Source organism: Fundulus heteroclitus, chromosome 22, assembly GCF_011125445.2.
Source record: "Fundulus heteroclitus isolate FHET01 chromosome 22, MU-UCD_Fhet_4.1, whole genome shotgun sequence".
NCBI lineage: Eukaryota > Metazoa > Chordata > Actinopteri > Cyprinodontiformes > Fundulidae > Fundulus > Fundulus heteroclitus.
In genome coordinates, this window is record NC_046382.1 from 351,517 (window position 1) to 377,578 (window position 26,062).

The 26,062-nt window shown below is 42.2% G+C and overlaps 1 protein-coding gene across 1 annotated transcript in view; it reads right to left on the reverse strand.

Annotated features, from left to right (window-relative positions):
* LOC118557017 (NACHT, LRR and PYD domains-containing protein 3-like) overlaps positions 1 to 18,446 on the reverse strand; it is a 62,847-nt gene extending 44,401 nt beyond the window's left edge. The window contains exons 1-7 of the mRNA XM_036125882.1: positions 18,430 to 18,446; positions 15,033 to 15,124; positions 14,246 to 14,291; positions 11,333 to 11,394; positions 2,344 to 2,422; positions 1,957 to 2,185; positions 37 to 1,813 (exon numbers count right to left, since the gene is read on the reverse strand). Of these exons, the coding sequence (XP_035981775.1) occupies positions 37 to 1,813; positions 1,957 to 2,185; positions 2,344 to 2,422; positions 11,333 to 11,394; positions 14,246 to 14,287 (2,189 nt within the window). The 5' untranslated portion in view covers positions 14,288 to 14,291; positions 15,033 to 15,124; positions 18,430 to 18,446. The remainder of the gene's footprint in view (positions 1 to 36; positions 1,814 to 1,956; positions 2,186 to 2,343; positions 2,423 to 11,332; positions 11,395 to 14,245; positions 14,292 to 15,032; positions 15,125 to 18,429) is intronic.
* Between the last annotated feature and the right edge of the window lie 7,616 nt (positions 18,447 to 26,062).

Here is a 26,062-nt window from a genome sequence, read left to right on the forward strand (position 1 = left end):
ATCAGAAATAAAAGCAGCAACAATCTGTGTCCTTACAGAGCTTTGTTGGAGGCTTTAACCACTGGCAGCAGCCTCAGAAGAACCTCCTCTGAAGCAGAGTATTTCTTCAAGTCAAACACATCCAGATCTTCTGTTGATGACACTAAGATGAAGACCAGAGCTGACCACTGAGCAGGAGACAGTTCATCTGTAGAGAGACTTCCTGAACTCAGAGACTGTTGGATCTCCTCCACTAGAGAACGATCCTTCAGTTCATTCAGACAGTGGAACAGATTGATGCTTTTCTCTGCAGACACATTCTTACTGATCTTCTTCTTGATGTACTGAACTGTTTCCTGGTTTGTCTGTGAGCTACTTCCTGTCTTTGGCAGTAGACCTTGTAGCAGTTTCTGATTGGTCTGCAGTGAAAGTCCCAGGAGGAACCGGAGGAACAAGTCCAGGTGTCCATTTGGACTCTGTAAGGCCTGATCAACAGCTCTCTGATGAAGAGACTTCAGATTAGGTTTCTTAGATGTTTGTGTTTCTTCCATCAGGTTGCGACCAAAGGTGATGAAGGTCAGATGAACATGAAGAGCAGCCAGAAATTCCTGAACACTCAGATGGACAAAGCAGAACACTGTGTCCTGGTACAGCCCTCCTCTCTCCTCTCTAAAGATCTGTGTGAACACTCCTGAGTACACTGAGGCTGCTCTGATATCGATGCCACACTCTGTCAGGTCTGATTCATAGAAGATCAGGTTTCCTTTCTGCAGCTGATCAAAAGCCAGTTTTCCCAGATACTCAATCATCTTCCTGCTCTCTGGACTCCAGTGTGGATCTGTTTCAGCTCCTCCATCATACTTGACCTTCTTCACTTTGGTCTGAACCACCAGGAAGTGGATGTACATGTCGGTCAGGGTGCTGGGCAGCTCTCCTCCCTCTCTGGTCTCCAACACGTCCTCCAGAACCGTAGCAGTGATCCAGCAGAAGACTGGGATGTGGCACATGATGTGGAGGCTTCTTGATGTCTTCATGTGGGAGATGATCCTGGTGGCCTGCTCCTCGTCTATGAATCTCTTCCTGAAGTACTCCTCCTTCTGTGGGTCAGTGAACCCTCTGACCTCTGTCACCATGCCAACACACTCAGGAGGGATCTGATTGGCTGCTGCAGGTCGTGTGGTTATCCAGAGGCGAGCAGAGGGAAGCAGTTTTCCCCTGATGAGGTTTGTCAGCAGAACATCCACTGAGGTGGACTCTGTAGCATCAGTCAGGATCTCCTGGTTCTGGAAGTCCAGAGGAAGTCGACTCTCATCCAGACCATCAAAGATGAACAGAACCTGGAAGTGTTCAAAGCTGCAGATTTCTTTGGTTTCAGTAAAGAAGTGATGAACAAGGTCCACCAAGCTGAACTTCTTCTCTTTCAGCACATTCAGCTCTCTGAAGGTGAATGGAAATATGAAGTGAATGTTCTGGTGGGCTTTGTCTTCAGCCCAGTCCAGAGTGAACTTCTGGGTTAAGACTGTTTTCCCAATGCCAGCCACTCCCTTTGTCATCACTGTTCTGATTGGTTGATCTCTTCCAGGTGGGACTTTAAAGATGTCTCCTTGTCTGATGGTTGTTTCTGGTCTGTGTGGTTTCCTGGAGGCTGTTTCAATCTGTCTGACCTCATGTTCATCATTGACCTCTCCAGTCCCTCCCTCTGTGATGTAGAGCTCTGTGTAGATCTGGTTCAGAAGGGTTGGACTTCCTGCTTTAGCGATCCCCTCAAACACACACTGGAACTTCTTCTTCAGACCAGATTTAAGTTTAGGTTGACAAACTGCAGTAAGATGTTCTAAATTAACACAAAAAGTGAAATGAGGAAGGAAACCAAATGATCTTCTGAAGATGATGTGAATAAATGGGATTCCATCTCTTCAGACATCAGTAAATGTGGGATTTATCCATCAGGTTAAATCTTTGTAGAAATCCTCTTACTGCTCTGCAGACGGTCAGCCAGCTCCTCCTGCTTCATCCTCCTCAGGAAGTTCAGAGTGATCTTCATCAATGCCTCTCTGCTGCTCCTCCTCTGCTCTTCATCCTCACCTTCCAACACCTCCTCATCATCTCTCTGACTCTCTGAGCAGTCTGGGTCATCTGGACTCAGAACCTTCTGGATCTTCTTCAGCTCCTTCTTCACAAAAGTGACAATGTTGTCCTCCAGCAGCTGGAAAAGAATAATTTATGAAGGACAGATCAGACTGAGATCATGGATACAAACATCAGAACCATGTTGGACAGACTGATGGTCCACTGGTCCACAAAGTCCAGCATGGAGACGACTGAACAGAACCGATGGAAAGTAGTTGTTGTACATGTACAGACCATAAATATGGAGTCCAGCTGGGTTTGATGCTGCCGGGCAGACGGACCTCTGGGAACCTCAGAGTTCTGCTGGTTCACTCTGTGGAGGAACCAGAACAATCAGCTCATGTTTTCTCTGTCCACAGACAAACACCAGGTAGAAGTCAATTCAATATTGTCTGAACTTTAGCCGTGAACCAGTTTAGTCCCTGTGGTCCTGAAGGTTTACTGGTTCTAGTGGTGGTAAAATTGTCTCCGTCCGTCGGGTCACGGGGGCAGCAGCTTCAGTAGGCGGGAGACATAGTCCCTCCAGCGTGTCCTGGGTCTTCCTCTGGGTCTCCTCCCGGTGGGACGTGCCCGGAACACCTCACCAGGGAGGCGTCCAGGGGGCATCCTGACCAGATGCCCGAGCCACCTCAACTGGCTCCTCTGGATGTGGAGGAGCAGCGGCTCTACTCTGAGTCCTCCCCGGATGACTGAGCTCCTCACCCTATCTCTAAGGGAGAGCCCAGACACACTACGGAGAAAACTCATTTCAGCCGCTTGTATCCGGGATCTCATTCTTTCGGTCACGACCCAAAGCTCGTGACCATAGATGAGGGTAGGAATGTAGATCGACCGGTAAATCGAGAGCTTTGTTTTTTGGCTCAGCTCTCTCTTCACCACAACGGACCGGTACAGCGCCCGCTTCGCAGCAGACGCTGCACCAATCCGCTGCACCAATCCGCCTGTCGATCTCCTGCTCCATCTTCCCCTCATTCGTGAACAAGACCCCAAGATACTTGAACTCCTCCACTAGGGGCAGCACATCCTCCCCAACCCGGAGAAGGCACTCTACCCTTTTCCGGTTCAAGACCATGGTCTCGGATTTGGAGGCACTGATTTTCATCCCGGCCGCTTCGCACTCGACTGCGAACCGCTCCAGTGAGAGCTGTAGATCACGCCCTGATGAAGCCAATAGGACCACGTCATCCGCGAATAGCAGAGACGCAATCCTAAGGCCACCAAAACGGATCCCCTCAACACCTTGGCTGTCCATAAAAGTTATGAACAGAATCGGTGACAAAGGGCAACCTTGGCGGAGTCCAACTCTCACCGGAAACGAGTCCGACTTACTGCCGGCAATGCGGACCAGACTCTGGCACCGGTCGTACAGAGACCTGACAGCCCTTATTAAAAGGCCCGGTACTCCATACTCCCGGAGTACCCCCCACAGGATCCCTCGGGGGACACGGTTGAATGCCTTCTCCAGATCCACAAAGCACATGTAGACTGGTTGGGCAAATTCCCATGCACCCTCCAGAATCCTGATGAGGGTATAGAGCTGGTCCAGTGTTCCACGGCCAGGACGAAAACCACACTGATCTTCTTGAATCCGAGATTCGACTATCCGACGGACCCTCCTTTCCAGAACCCCTGAATAGACCTTACCAGGCAGGCTTAAGAGTGTGATTCCTCTGTAGTTGGAACACACCCTCCGGTCCCTCTTTTTAAATAGGGGAACCACCACCCCAGTCTGCCAATCCAGGGGAACTGTCCCCGATGTCCACGCAATGCTGCAGAGCCGCGGTAACCAACACAGACCCACAACATCCAGAGCCTTAAGGTACTCAGGGCGAATCTCATCCACCCCCGGGGCCTTGCCACCGAGGAGCTTTTTAACAACCTCAGCAACCTCAGCACCAGAGATGGGAGATCCCGACCCAGAGTCCTCAGGCTCTGCTTCCACAATGGAAGACGTGTTGGTGGGATTAAGGAGGTCTTCGAAGTATTCCGCCCACCGAAACACGACGTCCCGAGTCGAGGTCAGCAGCACACCACCCCCACTGTAAACAGTGTTGGTACTGCACTGCTTCCCCCTCCTGAGACGCCGGATAGTGGACCAGAATCGCTTCGAAGCCGTACAGAAGTCTTTCTCCATGGCCTCTCCGAACTCTTCCCACGCCCGAGTTTTTGCCTCGGCGACCAGCCGAGCCGCCTGCCGCTTCGACTGCCGGTACACATCAGCTGCTTCCGGAGTCCCACAGGCCAAAAAAGCCCGGTAGGACTCCTTCTTCAGCTTGACGGCTTCCCTCACCGCTGGTGTCCACCAGCGGGTTCGAGGGTTGCCGCCGCGACCTGCACCAACAACCTTGCGGCCACAGCTCCGACTATCTGCCTCAACAATAGAGGCGCGGAACATGGTCCATTCAGACTCAATGTCCCCCGCCTCCCTCGGGACGTGTTTAAAGTTCTCCCGTAGGTGGGAGTTAAAGCTCCGTCTCACAGGGGACTGTGACGTTCCCAGCAAACCCTCACAGTACGTTTGGGCCTGCCCGGTCGGACCGGCTTCCTCCCCCGCCTTCGGAGCCAACTCACCACCAGGCAGTGGTCGGTGGAGAGCTCCGCCCCTCTCTTCACTCGAGTTTCCAAGACATCTGGCCGCAGGTCAGATGAAATGACAACAAAGTCGATCATTGAACTGCGACCTAGGGTGTCCTGGTGCCAAGAACACATACAGACACCCTTATGCTTGAACATGGTGTTTGTGATGGACAATCCATGACGAGCACAGAAGTCCAACAACAAAGCACCACTCGAGTTTAGATCAGGTGGGCCATTCCTCCCAACCACGCCCCTCCAGGTCCCACTGTCATTGCCCACGTGAGCGTTGAAGTCCCCCAGCGAAACGAGGGAGTCCCCAGGAGGGGCACTCTCCAGTACCCCTTCCAAGGACTCCAAAAAGGGTGGGTAATTCGAACTGCTGTTTGGCGCATAAGCGCAAACAACAGTCAGAACCCGTCCCCCCACACGAATGCAGAGGGAGGCCACCCTCTCGTTCACCGGGGAAAACCCCAACGTGCAGACACCGAGATGGGGGGCAACAAGTATGCCCACCCCAGCTTGGCGCATCTCATCAGGGGCAACTCCAGAGTGGAAGATTGTCCAGCCCCTCTCAAGGAGACTGGTTCCAGAGCCAGAGCGGTGCGTCGAGGTGAGTCCGACTATCTCTAGTCGGAACCTCTCAACCTCGCGCACAAGCTCAGGCTCCTTCCCCACCAGAGAGGTGACATTCCACGTCCCAACCATGTTGTCTCATTAAATTTGTCTCATTATTTTTATTCTGTTTCACTTTTTTAACCATGTGAAGCAGGTAAAACACCAGGAAATTACCGCAACAAAATTATTGTAGTAGATTATGTTTATAATGACCAAATACAATCAATCAGTTCCTCAATTTGTGTTTTTATTGGTACTTTTTGAAGTACTTGGTATTTTTTTTATTCTACTTTTTGTAGTTTTTTGATCTACTTCCTATACTTCCAGTAAATCAATCTTGGTAAAAAACACAGAAAATACTGTAAGGGGGGAAACTCAAAGCCAGTTTATTATGTTTAGGACATTTCTGGCTTAAATCAAACTTCAAAACTTGTTAGGATTATTTTATTGTCAAAGCATTATTCAAAGAATCTTCATGAAGCATCAGTGGTAGTGACCACTTTCAGCCAGGCATCTGCACCAACAGTTGTTTTACATGTAACAGGAACATCTGATAAAGTCAAAAGGTTTATTCCTCAAACAGCATAAACCTTTTATTTAAAGGGGGTAATGACTATCTCTACAGGTCATTGGGTAAGAGAGGCGAGTCCACCCTGGACAGGTCACCAGTCCATCACAGGACAACAAAAGACACACAGCTGCTCCTACCAGCAGATAGCTACACCTACAGGAGTGAAGCATGGCCCAAAACATCAGGGCTTGATCATTGCATTTTCTCTGCTGATGTAAAATTACTCTGGATGTCCTCTAACCCAGCTTTCTGAAACGGGGCCTGCCGTCTCACAAATGGAGGCTAAGGGTGCACAGAGTGCCTCGTAAATGAAAAAAAAGAAAGTTGTTTTAATTAAAAGGTAAATAAACTGAATTTAATATATAATATTTAATAATAATATAAAAAAAAACACATCATCCTTGATAAATTTCATTTAGTCCTGCATAGTGAATTTTTTATTGTAATAACATTTTAAAAAAGGCAGGGTGTTGTTTTCTATCGTTTTCCCTGGTTTAAATGTATGTCTATGTTTACTATTTTGTAATGCATCATAGCACTTTAAACTCTAGATGTTTTGTGAGATTTCTGATAACATTTGGCCCTAGAATCCAGGCAAATGTGCCCTTTATTACTGTCAGCACCTGCCCCTTTAGCTGTCTCTGCACAGCCCTGCCAATAGGGGTCAGTGTCGCTACATGGTTAATGGATCTCTCAAGGAAATAGATCAAAAATGATGAGACGTGTGTAGAAAAAGGGTGTGTTTGATTGCTGGGTAGCGACTATGGAAGGAATGAAGTGATTCTAGTTTGACTGGGAAGACTGAAGGAGCTTCATAACCACAGGAGACGGTTTAGACCCAGGAGATAAAAATGTTTTAGACTTATTTACCAGGAAACAACCAGAAAATAGGATTTTTAAAACTTTTAAAACCTAGATTTCTCTTTAGTACAGTTGCCAAACTTACACAGAGTCATACCTCTGTTGATCCATCCATTCCCTTAGCAGTAATGATTTTATGTGATTCTTCATAAATAAAATTGATTCCATTAAAAATAAAATAATTGGCATCTTCCCAAACATGATTACCTCGTCTTCAGTAAGTGAGGCAGCGTTGGAGGAATCTTTAGAACCTGCGCAGTGTCTGAACTGTTTAGAAGCAGTAGAGCTTTCTGAGCTATCTAAAAATTTAGCCTCATCTAAACCTTCTACCTGTATGTTAGACCCAATCCCAACCAAGTTGTTTAAGGACATATTCCCTTTGATCAGTGGCCCTATTTTAGACATGATTAATCTATCCTTAGTAAATGGATATGTATCACAGGTTTTTAAAGTAGCTGTTATTAAACCTTTACTTACGAAACCATCTCTTGATCAAGATGAGTTAGTAAATTACAGACCTATGTCTAATCTTCTTTTCTTATCTAAAATTCTTGAGAAAGTAGTTCCTAATCAACTTTGTGGACATTTACAAAGTAATGACCTACTTGAGGAGTTTCAGTCAGGCTTCAGAGCTCATCATAGTACTGAAACAGCTCTGGTGAAGGTCACTAAAGATATTCTCATGGCCTCAGATAATGGACTTGTGTCTATTCTTGTCCTGTTAGATCTCTGTGCTGCATTTGATACAGTTGATCACAATATTCTCCTACAAAGACTTGAGCATACTGTAGGGATTAAGGGGAAAGCATTAGGCTGGTTTAAGTCTTATCTGTCAGATTCCAGTTTGTCCATGTTAATAATAAATCTTCCTCAAACTCTAGGGTCACGTGTGGAGTAGAACAGGGTTCAGTCCTTGGACCAATTCTATTTACTATATATATGCTTCCGATTGGCAAAATTATCAGGCAACATGGGATTAATTTGCACTGTTATGCTGATAACACTCAGCTATATTTATCCATAAATCCTGATGAATCCAATCAGTTACTTCGACTGCAGTCATGTCTTGATGACATCAAAAGCTGGATGACTTAAAATTTTCTGCATTTAAATTCTGACAAGACAGAAGTTGTAATCTTTGGACCAGAGTCCTCAAAAAATAAACTTCTTAACCAATCACTTAATCTGGATGGCATTAACTTGGCGTCTGGTAATAAAGTTAAAAATCTTGGTGTTGTTTTCGACCAAGACATGTCATTTAAATCCCATATTAAACAGGTTTCCAGAGTTTCCTTTTTTCACCTCAGGAATATCGCCAAAATTAGAAACATTATGTCCCGGGGTGATGCTGAAAAACTAGTCCATGCATTTGTTACTTCAAGGCTGGACTATTGTAATTCTTTACTATCAGGAAGTCCACAAAATGCAGTTCAAAGTCTTCAGCTGATCCAAAATGCTGCAGCAAGAGTTCTGATGAAAATCAACAAGAGGGATCATATTTCTCCAATTTTAGCTTCCCTTCATTGGCTTCCTGTTAAATCAAGAATAGAATTTAAAATTCTTCTTCTAACGTATAAAGCCCCTAATAATCAAGCTCCATCATATATCAGAGCTCTGATTACCCCGTATGTTCCTAACAGAGCACTTCGCTCTCAGACTGCAGGTCTGCTTGTGGTTCCTAGAGTCTCTAAAAGTAGAATGGGAGGCAGATCCTTTAGCTATCAGGCTCCTCTCCTGTGGAACCAACTCCCAGTTTTGGTCCGTGAGGCAGACACCCTGTCTACTTTTAAGACTAATCTTAAAACTTTCCTTTTTGACAAAGCTTATAACTAGAGTGGCTCATGTTACTCTGAGCTACCTTTATAGTTTTACTGCTAGGCTACTGGAGGACATCAGGATCTAATTTTCTTACTCTATAGAGTTCTACTGTTCTTCAATTATGCATTGTGTGTTGTCATTTCTGATTTAACTTTCTGTTCTCTCTCTTTTTCTTCATAGTAGGTACACCTGGTCTGGCGTTCTGTTAACTGTGACATCATCCAGAGAAGACGGCTCACCCGCTACTACCATCTAATGTAGAACAGATTACTAGATCAATGTGTGCTTCTGTGCTTTTTTGTCTCTCTTGTTGTGTCTGTTCTGTCTTCTGTAACCCCAGTCGGTCAAGGCAGATGACCGTTCATACTGAGCCTGGTTCTGGTTCTGCCAGAGGTTTTCCTTTCCGTTAATGGGGAGTTTTTCTTCCCACTGTCGCTTCATGCTTGCTCAGTATGAGGGATTGCTGCAAAGCCATGTACAATTTAGACGACTCTCCCTGTAGCTCTACGGTTCCCCAGGAGTGAATGCTGCTTGTCAGGACTTTGAAGCAATCAACTGGTTCCCTTATATAGGACATTTTTGACCAATCTGTATAATATGATTGAATTTGACTTTGTAAAGTGCCTTGAGATGACATGTTTCATGAATTGGCGCTATATCAATAAAATTGAATTGAATAGCCTCACAGAGGGGAAATGTGTCTCTGTGTTTAACCGTCTCTTAGGGAACTTAGGGAGTTTTCAACTGCCAACTTTTGGGGATTCTCCAAGACACAGATGTCCGACTCTCTAACCACCAGACTACCACTCCCACGGAACAACAGCGAGCTAATTGTGGTTAAATTAGGGCTGTCAAACTATAAATATTGTAAATGCGATTAATCGCATAATGTCAATGGTTGACTCAAAATTAATCGCAAATTTATTGCATATTTTATACTTTTATTTCTGAAAGTGTTTGGGCATTTTAATATGAAATATTGCAATAAATGGCACTAATAAAATAGCTACGTTCATACAGTTTTTTGAAAGCCTGGAAAAAGGTTTTTAAATTTCCAGGTCATTCCAGAGTCTTACACTTTGCTTCCACTGGGCAGGAGCTTAATACCCTTGAAAGAGAACTGTTTAGCACAAATTCGGCAATGTGATTCAGCCTTAGTTTGTCAAATACAGAGACAACAAATTTATAAACATTAAAGTATGGTTTAGGGTTTGGGTTTCTGCAACGTTATCAGCGTGTAAAAACTCATCTCCAGAACCAATCTCTGATCTGCACCACGTAATCTACTTTCAGCAGTTATCACCGGTTATTGCAGCCGTAAACTGCAGAAAATACAGGCAGTGTTGCTCTGTCTGCCTTTACTACCTATGGGATATTTCAGCTGGTTATACTCAAAGTATCTTTAGTGCAAGCAGGTCTCTATAATTCCTGCTTATCGTCACATATTTTACAGCCAAATATAATAATAATAATAATAATAATAATAATAATAATAATAATAATAATAATAATATTCATAATTGAACTTTATTGATCTTACAATGGAGAATTTCACTTCTGCATCTTAACCCATCTCCTTGGGGAGCAGTGGGCTGCCATGTGCGGCGCCTGGGGAGCAATCTGGGGTTAAGGGTCTTGCTCAGGGACCCAGAGTGCTGGCAGTGGGGATTGAACCGAGTACTTGCATCCTTCTCTGAGTGCAAGCGCGCTGCTCTAACCACTAGGCCACCACTCCACCACATATATTGAAATATGCAATTTCACTATCAGAAACAAATGCAAAGAAAACACAACCCGCCACTCACAAAATTTATAAACGAATTTAGAAAAAGGAAGTCCAAAGTCGCATGAAAGCGGACTTGGCAGTAGTGAGCGTGGGTTGGTTTTGCTACAGTCTCTAGCATTCTTAGAACTGCGGAAAGCACAGAGGGAAAAAGAAACACAGTCTGGAGATCGCTGCAGGGAAAAAACATTAGGGAACGGTGTGTGTGTTTAGACACGCGATTAATGGGCATCAAAAAAATTGTCGGCGTTATGGTCTGATAAAGTTAACGCGTTAATAACTCGTTAAAGCTGACAGCCCTAGCTTAAATATATTGCTTCCTGTTATTCATCAGCAGTTATTGTTTACTAAGGGTGGCAATAATTCACCAGTAGGGGTCAGTGTTGCTCTCAGGGAACTAGATCAAAATGATGAGATCTCTGTTTAAAAGACAGACCTGTATGAGTGCTGCATAGTGACTGTGAATCTAAAAGGAGCTGTTTTAGGGTTTAAAGGTCTTTAATTAAATGTTGTGGCACCAACAGTCCAGTTTAACTTCATTTTCTCCATCAGAACATGTTCCTTAATGTTATTTATGTAATTAATATGTAGAGAAATATAACCTGACAGCATCAAGTCTGTTCTAAAGTTAATGCTCCCCATGACAATAGAACCAATATAACTTGGTTACCCCCCCCCCCCCCCCCCCTCCTCCAATCACTGAAAAGAGGTGAGTTCACTCTAAACTTCTCTCTAGTCCTCTCGGTGTGACCCTGCTCTCCAGCAGAGCCGGAGGAACCCACGCTGCCTCTGAAAATAACAATCTGATCCTGAAACTCTCCAAGAGGGGAACCTGAGAGGTTCATGACTGATAGGAGCTGCAGGAACTGGAGCTTTGGTGACCAATAATTATATTTAATCAGATATTATATGAGGAGAAACAGGCCCAGATGTCAGGAACATAGAAACATTTCAGACTGACTCAGTTTCTACAGTTACAGCAGTTAGATTCAGCTCACCTCTCTGAGGATGGAGGTCCAGGAGATTTGAAGTCAATGATCATATCCCTTGAGTCGTCGCTCTTAAAGGACACACAGCTGGGTACTGGTTTTTGTTGTGGTTCAGTTTTATGATGGATCCTGAGAGAAAAACTCAGATTAAAACACCTTCTGTAGAGTTTTGCTTTAAAGAGAATTTCTAACATGACTGATTGTAACATCAAGAGCAGTGAGACCCAACAGAAGCAGACAGATCATTAACTTGATGTTCTAACTGGTTCCATCAGAACCGATCCAATCCTCCACCATGTTCCTGATCATTGATCCTCCTGAATAATGTCCAGCCTGGTCTAAAGAGCAGAAAGAGCTGTTTCTGAGACAATCCTTCAACCTCATCCTTTAGTTTCTGTTTGTTCTCAGACATTTTATCTGTCTCCAGAATTTACATTTGATTACATTTCAGGCTGTTTTTCATGGTAATGAAAGGATAAATAACATTATAATCATCTTTATTTAACTCCTCCCAGCAGCTGGTCTCTAACATGTGTCTCTGTCTGTGGATGTGAATTCAGCAGCATGGATCAGCCTGAGGACAGAGAGGAGGGAGTCCCTCCCTCTAAAACCAGTCTGACTAGAAAGACTGAAGGAGCTGCAGAACCACAGACGACGGTTTAGATCCAGGAGATAAAAATGTTTTAGACTTATTTACCAGGAAACAACCAGAAAGTAGGATTTTTGATTCAAGTACTTAATTAATTCCGATTGAGAAAATGTAATTATTTCTCCAGTAGATTAGTCTTCAGATAAATAACTATTTCCCTTTATAGTCCCACAGAGGGGGAATGTGTCTCTGTGTTTAACTGTCTCTTAGAGAACAGTGAGCTCCTGACACTGAGTGACACACAGGGAGAAATCTGTGGTTAAGGGTGTTGCTCAAGGACTCAGAGTTTCCAACTGTCAACTATTGGAGCTTTTTCAAGACACAGATGCCCGGCTCTCTATCCACCAGACCACTACTCCAAAGGAACAACAACGAGGTGATTGTGGTTAAATACGTATGTTGCTTCCTGTTATTCATCAGCAGAAAATGTTTACTAATGGTGGCAATAATTCACCAGTAGGGGTCAGTGTTGCTGCATGAATGATGGTTAATGGATCTCTCAGGAAAATAGATCAAAATGTCGCGGCCTCCATACACAGGGATCCAGACGACAATTTATGTTTTTATTTTCTTATTGATTAAAGATAAGTTCATTAAATAACCACGAACGTATTAGTTTTAGTTATAGCTAATGGTCCCCTGATTTTTCCTTGTTGACCGGACTTCTCCTTTAAAAGACAGACATCTATAAGTGCTGGATACTGACTGTGACTCTAGAAGGAGCTGTTTTAGGGTTTAAAGATCTTTAATTAAATGTTGTGGCACCAACAATCCAGTTTAACTTCATTTTCTCCATCAGAACATGTTCCTTAATGTTATTTATGTAATTAATATGTAGAGAAATATAACTTGACAGCATCAAGTCTGTTCTAAAGTTAATGCTCCCCATGACAATAGAACCAATATAACTTGGTTACCCCGGCTGTTCTCTGTCTGAAAGTCAGACAACTGCTGCCTTGTAACGCATGAGGTGGATGGATGGAGACTTCAGAGACAAAACTTAACAGCTTTCACTGTTAAAACGAGAGAAAGCCTTGATAAATCCACAGATCTGATACAGTCTGGTTATAGAAAGCTGGAGAGTCCTTTTTTTTCCATTCAGGCGTGGTTCATGGTTTGTAAATAATAAAGTTTTATTTCTGTTTGACCCTCTCTGTTCATAGAGGTCCTTAATATTAATGTCATCACTCTTCAGTTTTTCTGTACTTCCTCAGAGAAAACCTTCCATTTGTCCTCTCCTCTCCTCCAATCACTGAAAAGAGGTGAGTTCACTCTAAACGTCTCTCTAGTCCAATTGGTGTGACCCTGCTCTCCAGCAGAGCCGGAGGAACCAACGCTGGCTCTGAAACAAAAACTGCTCCTGAAACACTCCAAGCGGGGAACCTGAGTGGTTACTGACTGATAGGAGCTGCAGGAACTGGAGCTTTGGTGACCAATAATTATATTTTATCAGATATTATATGAGGAGAAACAGGCCCAGATGTCAGGAACATAGAAACATTTCAGACTGACTCAGTTTCTACAGTTACAGCAGTTAGATTCAGCTCACCTCTCTGAGGATGCAGGTCCTGAAGATTTTAAGTCAATGAGACAATCCTTTGAGTCGCTGCTCTTTAAGGACACACAGCTGGGTTCTGGTTCTGGTTCTGGTTCATGATGGATCCTGAGAGAAAAACTCAGATTAAAACACCTTCTGTTGAGTTTTACTTTAAAGAGAATTTATAACATGACTGATTGTAACATCAAGAGCAGTGAAACACAACAGAAGCAGACAGATCATTAACTTGATGTTCTAACTGGTTCCATCAGAACCGATCCAATCTTCCACCATGTTCCTGATCATTGATCCTCCTGAATAATGTCCAGCCTGGTCTAAAGAGCAGAAATAGCTGTTTCTGAGACAATCCTGATGGTTAGAAATGACTGAGAGGACAGTTTGGTGATGTTAGTGTTGAGCTCTGACATGGAGGAGAATCCTGAGTCCTTTTCACTCGGACCATCAAGGAGGTTCTGATGGAGCTTCATTCAGGACAGGTTTCTACCTGTGGTCCCTGAACCTGTTTAGTCAGAACTCTGGCTAATCTCTCCTGGGCTGCTGGTTCTGACTGTTTCCACTGAAGCAAAGAGGACCAGCAGCAGCTTCAGGACCACTTGGTCTCTTCTGGCCTGATATAGTGAGAACGCTGTGTGAAAAGGGCCCTGGACACTTAGAGATGCTGATCTCACCTCTGAGCGTGGCTCTGGCTCTCAGCTTCCCCACACAGAGTGCTTTTAGAGGGAGGGACTCCCTCCTCTCTGTCCTCAGGCTGATCCATGCTGCTGAATTCACATCCACACACAGAGACACATGTTAGAGCTCAGCTGCTGGGAGGAGATTAATGAAGAAGATTATAATGTTATTACTCCTGTCATTACCATGAAAAACACCCTGAAATTTAATCAAATGTAAACAATCAGAAAATGTCTAAGAACAAAGAGAAACTAAATGCTGATGTTGAAGGAATGAAGTGATTCCAGTTTGACTGGAAAGACTGAAGGAGCTGCAGAACCACAGAGGACGGTTTAGATCCAGGAGATAAAAATGTTTTTGACTTATTTACCAGGAAACAACTAGACAATATTATATATTTAATTTAGAATATTTTGACCTAGTACATAAATAAATAATATTCAGACACATTAATATTTTTTCCTATAGATTAATCTTAAAATAAACAAATATTTCCCTTTATTTTCCCACAGAGGGGAAATGTTTCTCTGTGTTTAACCGTCTCTTAGTGAACAGTGAGCTCCAGACACTGAGTGACACACAGGGAGAAATCTGTGGTGATGAATTTCAATTCTAGTCCATAAATAATTCAGATTCAGACACATTAATTAGTTTTCCTGTAGATTAGTCTTCAAACAGCAGAGATAAAACTTTGAGCTGAAATCAGTAGTAAACATGTTCTCCAAACATCAGAGAGCAGAAACAACCAGGAAAGTTCTTCAAGACAAAATCATTGTAGGAAACAAAGAAAACTTAAATAAAGGTTAAATAAATAAATAAAATAAACTTACAGTTTGTTCAAACGCTCCAAAGGGCTGAAGAGGAAGATCTGAACAGACTGAGACACAGGTGAGCTGCTACCAGGAAGGAGGCGGAGCTTCACCTGTGATGACAGGTAGGAGGGGTTAGTAGGAGGAATGCAGGTATGACTTCTTCTAACTGGTTCTATCAGATTCTGCTGAAGAACCCGGGGCTTCTCAGAAATCAGGTTCTGTAAAAACTCAGTTTAACTCTCTGCTAACCCTGAAGATCAGAGAAACTCTGGTTTCTCTGCTCTATTTCCTCTGTTAAACTTCAATATTTAAGTTTTATCTGAATCTACTGTATTATCAAATATTGTGCAATAATTTTTTTTTATCTTTGCCTTTCTGCAAAGTTCTTTCTCTGTTGCTTTAGAATTTAACTTTAAACTGACTTGTTATTCATCACTAATCTAGTGTGTAACGCTGTGTTTTTACCAGACGTGTCTGAATTGCCCCGTTGTTGAACAGTGAAGGTATGTCTTATCACCATGGCAACAGACTGTGTAGACAACCTGCTCCCTGCAGGATCTCTGTGAGGAACTCTGACGTTCTCCTGCCCAGCCTAGAACATCAGTCTGGATGTTCTCCTGATTAATAAACTCCTAACAACCAGATTCATCTCTTATCTCATTGATGTTTTTCTGACCCAGACGTGATGAGCTGTTATCTCCACTTATAGACATTCTATCAGAAAAGCTTTAACTCATTTTAACATGTTCTGATTCACAGACATCATCACCAGTGGACCTGAGGTCATGAGTGCAGGTTTTCTGCCTCGTTCTGTTTTTTAATGTTGTTTCCCTCATCAGTGATGCAGAAATCTTCATGGCTACAGAGAGCTGAGCAGAGAAATGAAGTGAAACACATTTCATCCATCATGACGTGTTTCTGGAGTTAGGAAGTTATATTTCTCTGATATTAGCATAAAACACTCCTCTAGTCTCCTCCCAGAGCTGTGAGCTGTGAGCTGGGCAGTAACAGTCATTTTACTGCTTAGTTCTGGGCGCCTACTCCCTTTTCTCTCTGTAGTAATCCAGTATGAGTTAGACCTCATCGTGTTGTTTTCAGAGGAAAGGAAATAAGGTCTGAATGGACCATGTTCCACGCCTCTATTGTTGAGGCGGCTAGTCAGAGCTCTGGTTGTTGGTGCATGTCGCAGCAGCAACCCTCGAACACGCTGGTGGACACCAGCAGTGAGGGAAGCTGTCAAGCTGGAGAAGGAGTCCTATGGGGCTTTATTGGCCTGTGAGACTCCAGAAGAAGCTGATGTGTACCGGCTGTCGAAGCGGAAGGCGGCTCTGCTGGTCGCTGAGGCCAGTGACCTAACCCATAAAAACATTAATGATGCCAAGGACTTTATTTCCTATTGTTGACAGGCTGACCAACCCCTCCTGAATGAGACCAGCACCATGTTATCATCATTCTTAGGTGTTTGGTTATTTATTAGTGTTTAAGTTCCTTGGATTGTGCATATTTTCAGTTAGTGTGTTCCACCCCTTCTATTTGCCTTCCAGCTGCTTGTATTTCTGTTGATTATCTCACACCTGTTTCTTGTCCAGTTTGATTATGGCATATTTAAGTTCCTGGTTTCTGTTCAGTCTTTGCTGGATCCTTAGTTTATAGTCACCCTCTGTTAACCATAGTTGTCCCTAGTGAAACTTTTTGTAACCTTACCTGAAGTTCCATCATAAAAGTCACTTACCTACCTTTTGCGCTGCCTTTGCTGCACCGTGGGTCCTCACCACCTTCAAATCACGACACGTTTCTCCACCTCTGAGAACATGCAGGTTCCTCCTGAGCCTCCAGGATTATTACAGCGTTTAAACAAGTTTTATTTTACATGGCTTGTACAACTCTTTATTGATGATATCGATAGATCATTCACTCCCTGACAGGGGTAAACTATGTTAGTAGCCACAGCTGCCCTGGGGCAGACTGATAGTGGTGAGGCTTCCATTGATCAGCACCTCCAGATCCTCTGACCACCAGCAGGCAATGCCACTGACACACACAACAACTGAGAAGGTTGGGGATCGAACCGGCAACCTACCAGTTACAGGATGAAGTCCGTAACTCTATTACCACTGTCACTGGAGTTATGGATTTTTATACTTTTACAACGTTTTAACCACTATCCCAAAGTGCTTCACACTACAGTCATTCCCACCCTGACGGTGGTGAGCTGTGGTTGTAGCCACAGCTGCCCTGGGGTGAGGCTGTCATATATCAGGTGTCGGTGGGTGAAGTGTTTTGCCCAAGGGCACAACAGCTGATGCCTGAGCTCAAACATAAAGTTCTACAGCATCTCCTCCCTTTATGCTGATGATACGTTACTTATCTTCATGTCTCTAGATGACTATGGTCTACTACACTCATTGAGTCAGTTGTCCATAATGTCAATGAGTGGACGGGTCAGAATCTCCAGCAGCTTAATGCAGATAAGATAGAAACCATTGCCTGTGGTCCCAGAGATGTGAGGACTGAGATCAGTGCTTAACTATTTATTATATTATTCTTTTAACTAGACCAAATGGGGCTAAGGACCACAGAGCAGCCAATGAACCTGGCTGTATGTTTGGACTCTGATTTAAAGTTTGACAGCAACATAAAATCTGCTACTAAATCAGTTTAATATCACCGGAAATGATTGAAAGAACAAATGTTTTCCTGTCTAAACAGGAAACAGAACAACCGCTTCCTGTCTTTATTCTCAGCAGGTCAGAACTTTACTGGTTTCTGGAGAAAAAACAACAAGCAGGCATCTGCAGCTCATCCAGAATGCTGCTGCCAGAGTCCTGACCAGAACCAGGAACATGGATCAGAACCAGTTCTGACATCACTGCACTGGCTCCCTGTTTGTCATAGAATATATTTATAGGTTCTGCTGTTGGTCCATGAAGCTCTAGATGGTCTCAGAGCTGCTGGTAGGAACCTTGTGGACCCTTCAGGTCCTCAGAGACCTGCTGACTGAGTGTTTCCAGAACCAGAACCAAACCAGGTGAGGCAGTATTTAGTTTCTAACATCCTCTGATCTGAATCAAACTGAAAACCTGAGATGTTCAAAACCTGTTGGTTCCTTTAAATCAGGACTGAAAACAGTTCTGCTCACAGAAGCTTTGGATTTAATCCTCCTGATCACTGATAAATGGTTGAGGTGGAGATTTCAGAATATATTATAATTTAACTTTTCTTTTTCTATCAGTATTAATGTTTTAAAGTTTCTCCTTTGGTTTAGTGTGCAGATCTGTGGATCAGCTGATGATGAATCCTGCCTCACCTTGAACACATGAACCTTCTCATGACTCCAGTGTGAACAAACTGCTGCTGTTTAAATGTGTTCAGGGTTATTCTGCTGATCCAGGTTCTGTTCTGATGGAACCAGTACCTGAACCAACTGGACTCTTCATCAGTGAGGCTTTGTCTGCATGTTTCTGCCATCATGGAGCAGGTTGTCTTTCTCAGTGTAGGGCTGCATGTAATCGCTGCTACTTTGGCTCATGGTGGCTCCTCGCTCTGCTGCTCTGCTTCATCCAAACCAGAAAAACAGGAAATCTTCTGGAAGTTGTTTCTATTTCTGTTGATTCTGGTTCTGCAGCTGAAAGTCAGCTCAGCGCTGAAGGCGTGTCAGTGGTGGGATTTGTTAACATGAGACTTTTAGTTACTGCTGGATAAACAATAAAATGGATTTAACTCATTAAATCTTAAGAAAACTGATCGAATAAAATTACACTTGGATTTTTCCACATCTATCAGAGTCTCTATTTAATGAGACCAGAATAAAATTAATTTAATAGATAAATTATAAAAACTGCTGTTTATTGGAGAAAATGTTGAGGTCATGAGGAAGTTCAAGAGCTGAGCTTCATCACCTAAAGGAGAAAGACCCTCAGCTCTAGAGAGCAGAACCGGTCCTGTCTCTAATAATTGTCTTGATAACAAACATTTTAATGAAAGTTATCCTCTGCATCTAACCATCCCTCAGGGAGCAGTGGGTGGAGCCCAGGAAGCTTTCTGGGACTTTGTGTCGTCCTCAGGTTCTGGAAAAGCCTGTGGGCTGCAGCTGTTCTTCTTGTAAAATCTACTCATCCACCTCATCGTTTGCTGCGTCAAATGTTTCTTTGAAACAAAGTAACTAGCCAGACATGGTGTACATTGTGTAACACAAAATCAGAAGAGAACCTTCTTGTTGCATAAAATTGACGACATGCGCTTGTGGCTGCTCAGTAATAAGGCACGATGCCAGATGCTGTGATGCCCCAAAGCATCGCGTAAACCCCCCCCCAAAGACGTTCACTTTGCCTCCAGGAGAGATTGACCAGTATGGAGACCTACATGCAGGGATGGGTAGTATTTCTGATACAAGTATTTGAAATACGTATTTCAAATACAAAATAGTATTTTGTAATTTGTATTTTATTGAGATGATGAAAATGCCTTTGTATTTTGTATCAAAATAGTTCAGTGTTGTGTATTTTTGTATTTTCAAAATACTGTAAAATACTTTCTGTGAGACACAGTATGTGATGACATCTAACTATCTATAAAGCATGAAAAAGTGTCTGTGGCACCTTTGCAATCAAGTCCCTGTGATACCACTCTCGGCCACTAGGGAATGTTGGCGCTGTTTCACACTTGCTATGGGCACATTGCTAGATCAACACAAAACGCAGGTGCTGCATATTAGATTGAGTCAGGTATCTTGTACTTGGTGCTTTGTTAGGACCAGTCAAGGAATTTGTTTCAAAGCAAGGTGAGCAACCAAATGTACCTAGTTTATTTCAGTAACTCATTTATTCTCAACCATGAATCAATCTTTTTATCGCATGTTCCTGTTCAGTGTAACGTTCAGTGTTTGTAAGGCTAGGGTATTTAACTTTTGAACGTTAGCTGCTAACTAACTCTCTGTGTTAGTTTCACTGTTGTTGATTTCACCAGTGAACATTCAAAGAATCACGTTTTTAAAGTTATTGTTATGTTACACGATTTCCTTTAGTTTCATGTAATTAGCCTATAGCCTACATAGGACTGTTGTATCTCATTGTCAATATGTATGCTGCTGCAGCACCACAGGTGACCTTCTCCGCCTCTTTAGTAGGCTAGTTTTGGCTCATACTAGTGTTGGCTGTTTTAATGTTCTACTGTTGACTGTATGTAGCCTACACAATATCAGTGTTGGGAGTAATGCAGTAAAAAAAGTAATTTAATTAGGCTACAGTAATGTATTACTTTTTGCAGTAATGCAGTAATGTAAGGCATTACCAATACAATTTAAGTAATATTTTACTCGGTACAATTCTCAGTAACTGAAGATACTTTGCTTTTTAATCCAAAATTGAGAAATGTTTAATTGGCACCAGAGAAGATTATCCAAGAATTTAAAAAAGTCATCTATACTGGTCCTGGGATCTGATTGCCCTGTTTAAATGACTGTAGAAAGGGAATTTGAGTTATCTCTGCCATTCATGCAACAGATCTAACATGCTTAGGCTATACTTCTCATTTCAAGCAGTGAGAATAACTAAAATGTTGCTTTTACGGACAAAGATCTTAGCCATTATTCTCAAACTATTTACATTAAGTCTACACAACTGTAAGTGGAAGAAAAGGCAACCAGCAATGATGAGAACTATTTAAAGTCAACATACAAATTCACTATGGCTATATTTTAGTAGATTTAGTTGTGAGTGACCTTTGGCCGTTGGGGCCTACATTGTCCCATGAGCCATAACTGTAACCATTATATTGTTCTTTTGTTAGCTTTAAGCCTAGCTCAGTCATTATGCCATACCACATCACCTCCTGCCGTGTAATGAGCTGCATTGAACACATGAAGAAATCCATATTTCCTGTTATTTTGGTGAAAGTAATGTAAATCCAGTGTAATGCCTTACAATTCAAAGACAGTAATATTGTAATGTAACAAATTATGGTTGAATCTGGGCAAGTAGAGGGCAGAACATGAGAACTAGAGCGCTTCTTTTGATCCACAGTTTAGACAAGGTAAGGTTACACAGCACAAGGCTTACAAGTTGAGTTCACAAGCTTAGATCGCAACACTTGCAATTTTTCTTTCCTTTTTATATTTTACAGTATTAATGTAACAACCAGATTTTTATTTTTTTTACTTTTTTTGGTATTTACATTGATCATGGTTATGCACTGTGGTAGTTATGGTGTTAAATCACTTAAAATGTTAAAATGCTTACCAGTTTAAATGTCTAAATAAAACATCCATTTTAGTCCGTGGGCCAGAATCTGTAGGCAAGGCAAGGCAAGGCAAATTTATTTATATAGCACAATTCAGTACAGAGACAATGCAAAGTGCTTTACATGATTAAAATATAGGAATAAAAGCAAGTAGGGATAGAATGTAGAAACAAAAAAAGAACATTAAAACCAGTAAAACAGTTTAACTGGAACATTCAAAGGCAATTTTAAACAAATGTGTTTTTAATCTCGATTTAAAGGAACTCAGGCTTTCAGCACTTTTACAGTTTTCTGGAAGTTTGTTCCAGATCAGTGGAGCATAGGAACTAAATGCTGCTTCTCCGTGTTTGGTCTGTATTCTAGGTATGCACAGAGCCGGACAGTAACGGAGTACATTTACTTAAGTACAATTTTGAGGGATCTGTACTTTACTCGAGTATAATTTTTGGGGAGTACTCATGACTTTACTCAAGTACATCTGAGAGGTAAATATTGTACTCTTTACTCCGCTACATTTCTATCCATAACTGTGAGTAAAAAAAAATAAATAAAAATCTTCTAAAAAAATAAAATAAATAGGGCTGGGCAAGTTAACGCGTTAATTTCGCGTTAATTCATTAGACTATTAACGGCGATATTTATTTTATCGCGCATTAACGCATGTTGCTCACATGCTTTCAGTCAGTGTCAGTCAGGCAGCACTCTCCCGCTCCCCCTCCCCTCTCCTACATGGCTCAGCGGCGCCAGCCAATCAGCACGCAGGCTCAGCCCGGCCCGCGCACTCAGCTCTAACACAAACTTAATACATAAACAGCTGAGAGAGACCGCAGCAGCGAAAAAACATGAACAGAGGAAGTAGCACCGTTTGGCTTTATTTTAATACCGTAAATGAAATCAAGCTGTATGTTTTGTAAAAAGCCGGTTCATTTCAGTGGAAACACAATAAATTTATCTAAGCACGTGAAAAAAACATGAAAACGTCGAGCCCCAGAAACGGAGAGAGGAGACGAAACTTCTCTCACTGCCCCGACAGACCCACAGACTGACGTCTCTGACTGAGGCGTTTCAGTCCTCCAGGGAACATCCAGGTAGATCAGTGGATGGATGGATGGATGGATGGATGGATGTTACTGGAGCCCACACATAACATGTAATTAAGACCTTGAAAGAACCCAGTACATATATTAAAAAGTGTTATTTAAGATAAGATAACATTAGGTAATCCTTTTTTTATCCCACGACGGGGAAATTTATAGGATTAAAGCAACAGGCAGGTGGACACAACACAGACCAAATTACATAAGGATTGAAATATATAAGAGGTGGATTAGCGAAAAAACACTGAACATTATTATTATTATTATTATTATTATTATTATTATTAAATTGTAATAATAAAATAAAAACCACAAAACCCAAAAGGTCAACAGTTTCATGATACATCAAGCTTAGGGACTGGCTAATATACAGCAGGTCAAAAAAGGCCATATTTTGGCTGCAGTGCTTGCTGTTCTCTTATGAAGAAAAGATCAACTAGTGCACTAAATTCAATAGATGGGTTGAAAATATCCAGTATAAAATAAGTGCTACAAATGTTACAACACTTTTGTTCATATGGCAGCAGAACATTAAAATAAAAGTGCTCTTTACACTACTTTTGAATTCATTCTTGGAGTTTGTAAATACAATGCGATTAATCAGGGCGATTAATCGCGATTAAATATTTTAATCGTTGCCCAGCCCTAAAAATAAAATAAAAAAATCTCGGAAACCTTTAATTTGTTGTTTCCCTCACAAACGTGATTGGATTGTGCAGGCGGCAAGGCGCCACTGATTGGGACAGCCTATCAGCAATCACATTCAGCTTTCCGCCGAAATCAACTCCATGGTCAGATTTATTAGACAAGAGACGAACAATGGGTGAAGACGCAGCAGTTCCATCCCGGGAATGTGTCAACCCGTGGCCCCATCTCGCCCGACTATTTCAATTTTCGGAACAATTAAATGATAGTTTTCGCTTCAAGTGTTTGCTGTGTTTACCCAAACAGAACTTCATCACTGCCTACAAAAATTCATCCTCCAACTTGCGGTACGTACATTAAAATAAACTTCCTTACATTTCTAAGATAGATTCTACTAGCTACAGAAAAGTGCACTAAAATGATTGGGTAGGTGCGATAATGCAGCTTTTTACATTCTCGGTTACGTTTGAGTAGTCGAAGCCACATGCACCCGCCAATTTGCCAGCTGTGCGAGACATTCAGATGGCTAACTTTGGCCTGACAATAGATAGCCATCTTCACAATTATTTTCTGTTACGCCCCCCCCTAGTAAGAAGAAAACTGTTCGCGCCCCCCACTCCCCACCGTGACTATCCATCTCTGCATAAAATTTTATCCTATTAACATTAAAGAAAAGAAAAAAAGAGACATATGGTCAAACTTACAAAGAACAACTTCATTAAATCGTGTTTTAAGTCTACAACAGAAAAGATTTTAAGTGCATCAATGCCTGAAATTAAAAATAAATAAATCCTTGTTTAAACTGTAAACATGTTTGACCAACACTGGCGACAGTGTCATTGAACAGAGGGATAGTTTTTAGTTTTGCTGCACTGGCGTCGTCCAGCATGACAGAGACCATGTCTATTGCTGCAGGCAGTATCAGCTCCTCTGCTATGGTGTGGGGCTTTTTGCACTGCGCAGTTTGGTACCCCACCTTATATGATGCTAACAGCGCTCGATGGTTTACTGAAGTAGCCTTCACAAAGCGGGATGACTGTTGGCAATATTCAGCACGTTTTCGCTGAAAAAACTCTAGCGGTTTATCGGCGTGATTGGGGTGTAACGTATTTAGGTGATGCGCTAATTTGTTTGGCTTCATGCTGTCCGCTGCGAGCATTTTTAGACACACCAAACACCGCGGTCTTTCGTCTTCTCCAACTTTAGTCACAGTGAAGCCAAGCGCTAAATACGCTTCGTCGTATTTCCTCGTCTTAGCTTTCGGGTGACTTTCTTTTGTCTCATTATCTTTGTCTCTCTCCGCTTTCCTTTTCATCCCTGTTAAAAACTTTTTCATGTTGGGGGTTGTTATGTTGAATAACGGAGGCTGTAGACAGAACGCAGTCGGAGCTTTCTGTTGACTCAACACTGGTAACCAAGGCAAACCTGTAAGTCGTAAAATGTTGCACTGTCGCAAACATGACAAAAGTAACAATGAGAGCACCACTGCCCCTACTGTAGTGGATGCGCAATTACACTTTATACTAGTACGGCCAAAAAAAAAAAGCCTGTTCCCCAGGGTCACACGCGCCCCACCCGGTTATCGCACTGCGCCCCCCCATTTGAGAAGTACTGGCCTAATAGGTGTTCCTGATATCTGTTACAATACATAAAATAATTACAGTTTGTATGTATATAGTTAAAATAATATGTATTATTATTACATTTATTCCTCTTTTTTAACCTTCAGTTTGACAATGATTGTTTGCTGTTATGTTGTTTTATTATGTTTTAATTGTTAGATCATAATTGCTGTTCTATTCTGAAGTTTTATTACCATTTCTAGGGTTAAACTGAATAAATTGCAAAATGTCTGTATAAAGTGTTTTGAATTATCACTATCCATCCCTTATTTTTTTAGATTTTTTTAATGATCAAATACTGACTAGCAAAAATGCTTGCAATGTTGTGTTCCCTTTCTAACCAAATGTTATGATTGGTTGTAATCGCAATGCACAACCTGATATTTATCTAACAGAAATATCTAAAAATATCAAAATGTAGTCTTTTAGAATGTCTAAATAAATATATAAATAAAAAAAACGAATCAAATTGAGAAATCATGTCTAAAAAAAACAAGGCGAATTAAAAAGACTCTCTATGTGAGTTTTTCTCACTTAATTTTTTTATGTTAAAGGCCTGCACTCTATTTTTATGTGAAATATTGCATTTATTTTAAAAAAAAGGCTTCGGTCACTTTAAAACGGGAAGAAGCCATGTGTGACCCTTAAACGAAGAAGACCAGAGGGTTAATAATACTGCTATGTAGACTACATGAGAGAACAGCCTGGGTATCTTTTCTAATATTTATTAGTTTATTACAGTGTAAACTGAAATATTATACTGTGTTTTACAGAGAAGGCATGATACGCATCTGGAGGAATACTGTCAACTGACTTCAACAGCCTGCAAGAGGCCATCAGAAGGTGGAACAGGCTTCAAGGCGAAGCAACTGAAGCTGCTGGAGACCAAGCAGGTGTCTCAGAAGACGATTGATGGGGCTATCCTCTGCTTCATTGTTCAAGGTCTCCAGCCCCTCTCCCTGGTTGAGAAACCATCCTTCCAAGACCTTATTACAGAATTACAACAGAGTAGTGCCGTCATGTCCCGCACAACTGTGCGGCGCAAGATTGATTCAACTACATCTAAAATGAAACAACGTCTCAAGACGAAATGAAAATGGTACCATACATTGCCACCACTACTGATTGTTGGACGGCCAGGAGAAGGAGTTTTATAGGTGTAACAGCTCACTGGCTCGATCCTTGCAGTTTTGAACGGCGTTCTGTTGCCCTTGCTTGCCGTCAACTAAGGGGCTCCCACACATTCGATGCCTTGGCAGCTGTTTTGACCGACATTCATGCAGAGTATGAAATAAGTCTAAAGGTTGTTAGAACTACAACAGACAACGGGTCGAATTTCGTCAAAGCGTTCCGTGTCTTTGGTCAGCAGGATGAAAATAACAATGAAGAGTTAGTTGCAGAAGGCACAATCGAAGAAGTAGTAGTAGAAGATTGTGATGCATCTGAT